Source organism: Punica granatum, chromosome 5, assembly GCF_007655135.1.
Source record: "Punica granatum isolate Tunisia-2019 chromosome 5, ASM765513v2, whole genome shotgun sequence".
Lineage (NCBI taxonomy): Eukaryota > Viridiplantae > Streptophyta > Magnoliopsida > Myrtales > Lythraceae > Punica > Punica granatum.
The window spans coordinates 9,650,654-9,660,870 of record NC_045131.1 but is presented as its reverse complement, the minus strand read 5'-3'; the positions used below and the strand labels follow the sequence as shown (position 1 = coordinate 9,660,870).

Genomic DNA, 10,217 nt, shown 5'->3' with positions numbered 1-10,217 from the left:
CTGGTGATCCTGATATGGTTAAATTTGAGGTCACATGCCCTCCAAATTCCAAATGTGCTGTGGACCTACAGATGCATACATGTTCTTGCAGGGAATGGGACCTTATTGGGATCCCTTGTATGCATGCAGTTGCTTGCATTGGCTTTAATAATCTGAAGCCTGAAGATTTTGTGCATCCATGGTATTCAAGGAGCACACATGAGCAGCTCTATGGTTTTTTCATCAAACCGACTGCTGGTGAGGAATATTGGACAAAGTCAAATGAGGACCCTGTCCAACCTCCAAAGTTAAAGAGGCCACCTGGTCGTCCCAAGAAGCAAAGGAAGAAAGGAGCAGAGGAACCAAAAGATCCATACAAGCTGAAAAGAAGCTTAGGTCCCATAGTTTGTGGGAAGTGTGGAGGTAGTAAACACAACATTAGGACTTGCAAAGGTCCTTCAATTGCTTCAAGTTCAAAGAAAAAAGAGAAAAATTCCTCAAGGAAATCCAATGTTGTGCCTATTGGAACTAATTCTACAGTTGCATCGGCTGATGGTACTAATTCAACACAGGTACATGTTTAAAGATTTTTCATTATGCTTTACTTGATGTGCTTTTATTTTTCTAATAATGAAATTCCTCACAATGCAGGGGACTCCTCTGGTAGGTCGAGATTTTCCACCTGAAAGGCCAAGTCCATCAGCACAGGTATATATTAAGTAGTATTATTTTTCTTATAAGTAAACTTGCAAATGAGTTTATTAGCATGAAAGATTTCTATTATCCAGTTGAGGAATGCTTCAAGTTCAGGAGTAACTGTTTCAAGTTCAGTAGTGCCATCTCAAGTTGCATCAAGTTCATCTATGGTATGTACTAATGTGTTTGAAGTATTGAATATGTATTAGCCGTTTGAGTATGTTGATGTTAAGTATTTGACATTGTAGTGGAGGTTTGGCTTTGGAGTAACACCAACTATGGCAATGCTAGATAGACAAAGTGTTGTGAGGGGAGTGCCTGCATTCAGGACCCCTCCTGTGAGGCCATCGACTGTACCCCCGAACCAGCAAATCAACAAATCAGTACAAACTCAGTTCATTTTCAAGGGACAACAATCACTGTCATTGGAAACCATTGCTACTGGTCCTGCAACTGCAAAAAGATTTGCTAGATACCTCAACCTCAACCAAAAGCCCCCTTCACAGTAAAGAAATGTTGGGTAATGCCATTTGTAATTTTTTGACTAGATCTGAACTTTTTGATCTGAGGTATATATTGTGTTTGCTTTTGTAAAGTTGGAAGTGATATGAGGCATATACTCTGGTTCTTTTTGTAAAGTTAGAAGTGATCTAAGGTATATATTCTGATTCTTTTTGTAAAGTTGGAAGGAGCTAAAGGTGTTAATATTAGGCGCTAAGCTTCTCGATATTGGGGAGTTAAATACAGATATGCATGTTAGCTTGTGAAAGCACTGTATTTTTTGTATAATAGGTACCAAATTCAAGTCCTATATGGATTTGGTATTTGTTATATTTAGGGGAAGGGATTTGTTTCTTTGTTTAGGCTTGTAAAGACTAGTATGTATCTCATATAAATTTCAATGGTATATTGAGTTCCTCCGTATGCGATTGTTTATTGAGTTTCATCAATGCATAGTAAACTTCTTATCTGATTCCTATAATTGTACTGTGTATAGCTGTCGAGTTCCTTAATTTTGTTGAAGCAATCTTGTTGAACAAATGTCAGCTTCTATCAGGTCAAGAGAAAAGATTTAGTGGAGGGTAGTTGCTTGCATGGTCTAATGGCGACAATTAGAGATGGGTCTTCTCTAGCTGTTCGGTCTTCAGTTTTGTCTATGTATGCAAAGTGTTATTCCCTGATGAGGCATATCGTTCTTTCAGTGAAGTTGTAGATCAGAATATATTCACGTGGACATCAGTGATTGGGGATGCAAGGGTCGGGAAGATGAGGGAATGCATTTCCTTGTTTCACAAAATGCAGTATACTGAGTTTCATCCTGATGGAATTGTTATCAGTTGCATGCTTTTGGGGTTTGGGAATTCAATGAATGTCCTTGAGGGGAAAACGTTTCATGGATTAGTACTGATCAGATGGTTCATGAATACATTTCATGGATTAGTACTGATCAGATGGTTCATGAAAACGTTACTTGTTTGATCAGATGGTTCACAATGCGCTTTTGTCCATGTACTGCAAATTCCGGCAGTTGGATATAGCAAATAAGCTATTTGGTAGAGGGAATAAACTTGATAAAGAACAGTGGAACATAATGATTATCGGACAGAACAGAGGAAGTTCAGAGAACAACACATTAATTTCATTAACTCATCTGCAAAGATTTGCAAAACTGCATTACACAGAAACCGAAACATAAATGACAGTAATTCTGTCATTACAACTGAAAAAAGTGCCTATACACATGTCCAACATTCCTACAGCTGTAAACTATTGAATTGGTCCTCCAGAGAATGAAACAGGTCTCCTGTAGAATAGTCATGCAGTACTGATTCCATGTGCTGTAGTGTTTGAGCTAAGAACTGGAAATGGCATATCTTAATCAGAAGATTTCCAGCTAACAAAGCAAAATGCAACTGAGCCCAAAGCCCACACCACAGCTCGTGAAATTGGAAACGGAAGATGGCTCAGATTTGATTCCTCCACAAAAGTCCAAACTCAAAAGGGCAAACCCCAATTCCCCCATAGATTAATCCAACGCCAAACTTTCAATGCTCAAATCAAATCATCAAAAAAGCCGAAGCTGAGCTGCGAAATGGCAAGATCGGATTCACTTGCTTGAACGAGTATCTTTTTGCAGGAGGAATACAGTCATTAAAGGATTCACCAAGTGGAACCTTAGAAGGAATGAAGCAGTCTATCTCTTGACCAAATGCTGGGCAATCTAACCAACCTGTAAAAGAATAAATTTTCAGAGATCCCAGGAGAAGAGGAATTTGTCAGCTAGAAAGAGCACAGGTATGAAAGGAACGGCAAGCACCCACAGATGAAATGTAAGCTGCATCAAAAGGAATCCCTGAAGCCACTAATCACTCTATCAGAAATGAAAAAAGGAGGAAAAAAACAAGGGTGGAATGTAAAAGGCAGACAAAAGATGTTCAGCACAATCACAGTGAAAAAAGATGCAAAACTATATTTGCGGCTCTGCCAATCGGATACCCCGCCGCTTTAGCCCTGCGGAAACGAAACGGAAGCCTCTACTGAGACGCCTCTCAACTTCTTCTCTCTCTCTCTCTCTCTGCCCACTAGCAAATCAAGAGCCAACCAATACGGCAAGACGGGGAAGGTACCTGCAACAAAAGGGACAAAAGAGAGAGAGGTCGACACATTACGACTTCAGCACCTCAGACACCCACAAACTGATTGGACCCGACCCGAATAGGATGGGTCTAATCTGACCGAACTCGATAAACCGAGTCGGATCCGACCCTGCTTACATCAAGATCAGATCTGGAAGGATTAGCGAGGAGTCGTCAGATCTGACAGGATGACAAGGAGTAACAGAGACCGCGAGGCAGCAGGCTAGAGAGAGTTGGTGGGCGCTGGGAGCTGCATCGAAGAAACCGTGGTGCTGGCTGCTTCAGCCATTTACAGCTTTGTTGGGAGCTGCATCGAAGAAACCTCGGTGTTGCTTTTGCCTTCCTTTATATATGTGTGTGTGCATGTGTTTGGAAAGAAAAGAGGATTGATATATTCAGCCAAGGATTTGAATGAGTCAATGTCGGATGGGTCCTTTAACGGAATTGGACGGGAGGTTGAATATGATGTAAAATTATAAAGTGAAGGTATAAATTGATGTAAAAAATTTCTCAAGGTAAATTTGATGTACATCTAATTTCTAAGGGACCAATTTATCAATTTACTCGATATTTTTATAAAGAATAAAACATGCATCTTTATCTTTTTTTCTTTTTGTTGCTTGAACTTGTTAAATCGACCGAAAAGAGAGATATTGCTTCCTTTCCATTTCATTCCATCCTATCAAACATGACCGAAGATCTTATGCTCATGAAATTGGAGGAAGAAATTGCAGGTGTAGATGCTGAGACATAGGCACTGAGAAAAAAGAAATTGAAAGTGTCAATGAATAATTGGAGAAGGAAAAAATAATTGAGAACCCTAGACTTTGCTTGGGAACAAAATTGTTGCCCAGGTAGTAAGCAGGACTGTACTGCCTAAAATGCTTTATCTTCTCTTTTCCATGCAGAGCAATTTTATGAGGCTAATGTAAATGATTGCCCTCTCCAGGTAAACCTCGAGCGACGCAAACTAGCAGAAGACCTTCTGCTCAGGAAACTCGATGAAGAAATTGCGAGTGTTGAATCAGAGGCAGAGGCAGTGAAGAGAGAGCTGGAGAAAAAGTTGGAGGGGTTGATGAGAGAAGTGGAGAGACTTCAGACAAAGAGACAAGAGATAGCGAGCTCTCGGGTGCAAGCAGAAGCAGAGCTGGACAAGGCATGAGTATCAAGTCACATTACGCTTTCTGTTGGCATGTGGCCATATTATGTGATCGACCAAAAACTCTGTGGTCTCTATTGCCGGCGTGTTAAAGGTCTAGCTTATGTCTATCGTGAAGGTTACTACATGGTGATCCATAAAACATTCGCTGAACTACCACATGAACTAGAACACCTTATTCACCCACGACATCCGCTCGTTCTTCATCTTTGCCGATCCTCTACATCCCATCCTTGCTTTGCATGTCTTTTCTTCGCGAGCCTTGAATATGGAGGTCTCGACCATATTTTTTATGATATTATTGAGCCCGTGTCTGATCTGACTAGTTTAGGTTGTGGTTATTCACTAGGCGTCAAACTCATTCCCAAAATATATTTTGTTTTATAGGTCCGAAAGGTGGTAGATTCGTGGCATTTTATCGGGATTTTTACTTGTTCGATCAAATTTGTTATTTTTTGAACGTTCCTTATTTGTATGGAAATTTACCTGTATTTATCAATTTTATCAAATAAAATTTGTTGGATTTTACAAAGACGCTGCTTCTGAGTACTGATTCCAATTCCAATTTTGGGTGCCTATATAGAAAAATCAGGGTTGGTAATCGTATTAGGATCTCAGTTTCCTATTCATAGGCGTATTGGGATTCTATTTAAGCCTTATAGGCTTGAGAAATCGTGATCCACGTCAAAATCGTGTTCACTTTCTTTCAGATCGACCCCGAATTACGGTTTGTTCACTCTCTTTCAGATCGTGTTCGTTTTGTCTCATTGAAGCCGTCTGGTTGTTCAACCCAATTCTGCTTTGTTTCTTCTTGCTTTTGAACGGTAATTGACTCGTCAAATGGCGGTCGGCAATCATAAAGACATCGAGTACTGGCGTCTCAAGCAAGTCGACTTGTATTGTATACCGATATTGATATTGACAACACCCGTAGCATAAGGCAGAGAACATCATGGGTCATCTCCATGGTCCCAATCAACCTCAGGCAGGCAGGTCCAGAAGAGCCCTTTCAAACCGGGGATAGTATCCATCGGGGAGAGCCAAGGTTGCAAGCTGGGGAAAGGACAAGAAGCAGTACCCGTGGCCATCAAGGATCTCGAAAAAGCAATGAGATCGTTGGATGTGCGGACGAGGGCGTGCTATCAAGGCCGCTCATCTGATGACATCCCAAGCGATGACTTCATCCAGATGATGATCACCGACGGCTGCTTCATTATCGAACTGTTGTGCGCATGTTTCAACATGTGAGTAATTATTAATGGCAGCGCAATTTTATTTTATTTTATTTGACTCACCACATACTACAGAAATTAAGTTGTAGATTTTTGTATTAATCAACACTTCATAATTAACTAATTGTACATTTAAGTCCAGCATCAGGAAAGAATTGACCACCCGGTCTTCATCCCGACTTGGATGTGGACAGCCCTCTGCAACGATCTGTTAATGCTCGAGAACCAGCTTCCATACTTTTGTTCTTGAGAGGCTTTTCCTGTAACATCCCAGATTTCTCACGTGTATTTACATTTCATTATCTGACACTTTAGTATATTTTATAATAGGTTAATTTTATCTTGTTTAAAGTATTGTTGTTCTCATGGCATGGTATGTCGGTTGTCAATGCCTAATTCTGGAGATCGACTCCTTGGTTATGAAGGGACTCATCGCAGGTTCTACCAGATGCTCGATCTCTCTTCCTCCTCTTGTGATCGTTACACAGGAACTCCTCGCCAAAGATTGGAACGTGATTGTGCAGCACACCTTTCGGAAATGAAATTTTTGTGCTGATTGGCTTGCTCGCAGAGCTATTTCTATTTCCCTTGGGTTTCAATCTCTTATTTCGGTACCGAATGGCTTAGGTCATCTTTTACTGGGTAATCTTATAGGAATTACCTTATCCCGCTTTTGTAACTTTACTCTACTTTAATTTTGGACATTGACCCGTTTCCTACCCAAAAAAAAAAAGAAGTATTATTGTTACGTTTTTAAAATTCAACCGGGGCCTATCGCAACCTCCCCTTGAAACTGGTTTTCCTTGCGGCTCAAATCAGATCTTATCAAATCAAATATATGTATATGTGCTTAATTTAATTATTATAAGCTTCAAAGCTTTACATGTGTCATGGATGCCTATTCCTTAGTCAACCTCACTTCCACTAATCAATTTCATCGCCAGCTCATGCTTTTCACTACCTCGCCTTACTCGTTCTCTATTTATAACATTCACTTGTCATCATTTCGTGCAAAACTTAGCAGAGGCTTTGGGAGAGCTTGAGCACGAGAGCGTTGAGAGAAAATTTTATAAAAATAGAAAACGTTGAGTGTTCGATGTTTGAGATTCGGGGAACTTATCGATGTGAGTAATTTATTCTTCAACTAATATTTTTGTTATCATTAGTACTACATTATTATGGCAATGTCTGTCACAAATTATACGTTTATTTTTATATAATTGATTATGATATTTGAAAATGAGTTAGTGACGTTTTGAGATGTGGACTGAGATTGATGGAAATTGGAGAGTCTTGCGGCTCCCTGAGCCGGTCATAAGCTGAATAGTAGGAAATGGCTACCCAGAGAAGAGAGGTTATCAGTGTGGAGCTATCACTATGGTCGAGGAGCTAGGAAGGGGTACAAGGATGATCTGAGTTCTTGACGTCTCGTTGATATTTTTATGATATTACTGAACTCGTTCTATGATTCGGCTATTTAGGCAAATATATTCTCTCAATTGTTTTACAAGTCGACAAGGTTGTGGACCTGTGACGTTTTATCGGGTCTTTTACTCGTTCGGTCAAATTTATAATTTTCTCAATATTCCTTATTTGTATCAAAATCGATTTTCATCATATAAAATTTTCGGATTTTACATTTCCTATTGACGAGCAGGGGAGACAAGCATGAACCTTCCCTCCCAGCACTGTCGGTTGAATTTTTCAAATCGGTGGGGGTGCTTGGGGAGAGTCATCTTCCTTGGCGGTTTGAACTCAAGGAAGAGTGCCACCACCTCTTCCGCTCGACTTTACTCCCGCCGGTGGAAGTGGAAGCTCCCATTAAAAGACCGTACATGAGCGACCTGCGGCACCCAAATATTCCTCCAAGGCCTCATCAGAACGGCATTCTAGCATATACAGCCTCCTAGATTCAAGAGGCAGGAATCGGCATTAGGAAACGCAGAGATGGCCATGATTTCTTGGACATAGCCTTTTGAAGATGGAATCATAAAGATTCCACCTCTTTCCATCAGCGCTACATCCATTGCGATTTTGCTGAACTTTGTCGCATACGAGCAATGCCACAAAGCTGTCAAGCCCTTCTTCACGAACTACCTCCAGTTCCTCTCCAGCCTAGTACGCTCCTCTGATGACATCAAGATTCTGCACAGAAGCAACATCATTTGCAGGTACTCTTATGACAGCAGGATGGAGGACGTAGGGATTGATCTTGTCAGCTTGTGGGGGCGCTGTCCAGAAAGTTGCGTCACGATCCCGACCTGTTTTACCTGAAGGATGAATCGGAGAAGATAAACCAATTGTGCACGAGACATGCCTCGTGGATTACGGAAAAGAGAAAGGAGTACTACAAGACCATATTCCTTCGGTGGTACGAGAAACTGAAGCACCCGTTGAACTCACTCCGACTCTATGCAGTGCCAAACGGAAAGAGGAATTAGTTATTAATTAATTCATATATCCAGTAATTAAGCAAGTCTTGTCCGAACCGAATTTTTTTTTCTATATATATATATTATATATATATTATCTTTAATATAATAAATCTATACTATATAGTATATACAAAAGTATCACAAATTTATTCAATCTTTAATATTCCAAAAATGCCTTTATATGCTCATGACTTTTCATCGCACCTTTTTAGCTCGTGACTTTTGGTTGTATATTTTCACTATATATATAAACCGACTCTTTCTACTAATTGCTTATTTTCAACACTTTATTGTCTCGCATCTCTCTCAACCGAGTTAGCTTTTCATCACATGTATATTTGTTCTATTATTATTTCATGACGATTTATGGTTTCAAAATTTCGTCGCACCATATGTTCATTTTCAATGCTTGTTGTCCTGACATGTTCATATATTTTTTTTTCTCATCACTATGAATCACGCGATTGTTTCCAAAATTTCATGTTTTCCTAATTTTTGTTTCAAAAATACCCATACTCTTCATAAATTTCAACATTTCTTTTCATATCTTTTACTCCTGTACTTTTCGTGTGTTTTATTAGTATGATTTTTTTCAAAATACACTTTTAACTATCTATTCATCCCTCATTCTCAACATTCGTTGCCTCACATTTTCTATCATATATTACTTCAGCCGAAGTAAACTTTGTTTATCTCTTCCAAAGTACGTCAATTCCCAAAGTGTTTCTCCAACTTTTCTTTCCTTTTTGCCCTTGGTAGATTAACAATATTACTATTTTACCCTTTACTTAAATAATTTGAATGCTATTAAATATTACATCTTTTCAATAACACGATGTCCTTTCATTTGTTTTAATAGAAAAGCTAACTCTTACGTATTCTTTCTCATGACCTTTTGACTTCAACGAACCATTTCAGGCTTCTTCATATAAAAACTGCATAGCATGTTCTTTCTCGTAATTATTCACTATGACAAACGCATCAAACATGAAATAACTTCTCCATTCAATGCTCACGATTCTTCTCTCCCTTTTCTCATTTATATTTGTATCTTTTCTATTTTTTGTTTCGGTTTTCAATTACTTCTCTTTTTAATTATTCATATTATTTGACTTTGCTAATCATTGGAAAAAAAAAATTTCCATGTTCTCTTTCTTCCACCATACATCTTTTTTTTTTTCAAGTTTCAAAAACCAATTTATACATATTCTTTCTCACGACTTTTCGATTTCAAGGCACCATTTCATACTTTTTTACTATAAAAAACATCATAGCATGTTCTTTCTCATAATTATTTACTCTGACGAACGTATCAAATATGGAATAACTTCTCCATTCAACGCTTATGGCAAGGCCTGTCGAAGCCCCCAAAATAAAATCAGTTTCCCCTAAACTTGTAATAAGAAAAGGGCGAGAGCCGAGTCGAAATCCCAAATGAGGCTAAAGGATTCTCTAAACCAATGAGCTAGCAAAAGTAACAAAAGGGGATTTTTGATAATCAAGAAACTAAATTGCAGCAAAAAAAATTTAAAAGTGCAAGGGAGAGTGAGCAATCAATATTCGAGAAACGTATGACTTGAGTTCAAAAACCACCTAGCGATTGGCTGATCATAGAAGCATCAGAATATAAATTTCAGCAGCTAAGAGTTGAGTTCCCGTGACTGCAAGGAATCAACTAGCATCTAAATTTTAACTAGTCAAAACACCGTCTAACTAGTAAGTTGATCAACTAGTTAACAAGGTATCGACCGATTTCCTAATTAACTAAGCAACGGCTTTAAGCACAAGGATGCCTTTACCTGAGCGATTAATCGATTCGTCAATTAATTGACTCGTCTTATCATTCTCTAACCAATTAGGGTAGCAACTACCGTTCGTTCCTAATTAGTCTTGCTTCGAATTGATTTCTACAAACACCGTAGTATTCGTCGAAAAGCTAACTTGCAAATATCATATTCATGACTATGAGAGAATACTTGTAACGATGACATCCAAAAATGAATAAGTACTGAAATGGAAATATTAAAACCTGCTCCTCACAATCAAACCGTGAAGTTTCCGTTCTCAAGTCAAACGAAAC

General features: G+C 38.9%; 1 protein-coding gene and 1 long non-coding RNA gene across 2 annotated transcripts; one reads left to right on the top strand and one right to left on the bottom strand.

The window, feature by feature from the left end:
• LOC116208272 lies at positions 1 to 1,080 on the top strand. Its single transcript, XM_031541616.1, has 3 exons — positions 1 to 551; positions 631 to 845; positions 924 to 1,080. The coding sequence occupies exons 1-2, from the start codon at positions 15 to 17 to the stop codon at positions 700 to 702; spliced, it is 609 nt and encodes a 202-aa protein (XP_031397476.1). The 5' UTR covers positions 1 to 14; the 3' UTR covers positions 703 to 845; positions 924 to 1,080.
• A 1,208-nt stretch (positions 1,081 to 2,288) lies between these two features.
• On the bottom strand, positions 2,289 to 3,481 carry LOC116208276. The gene is made up of 2 exons (XR_004157028.1): positions 3,303 to 3,481; positions 2,289 to 2,905 (listed from the first exon to the last, which is right to left on the bottom strand). It is a non-coding gene; the product is annotated as an uncharacterized LOC116208276 (long non-coding RNA).
• Positions 3,482 to 10,217: the final 6,736 nt, after the last annotated feature.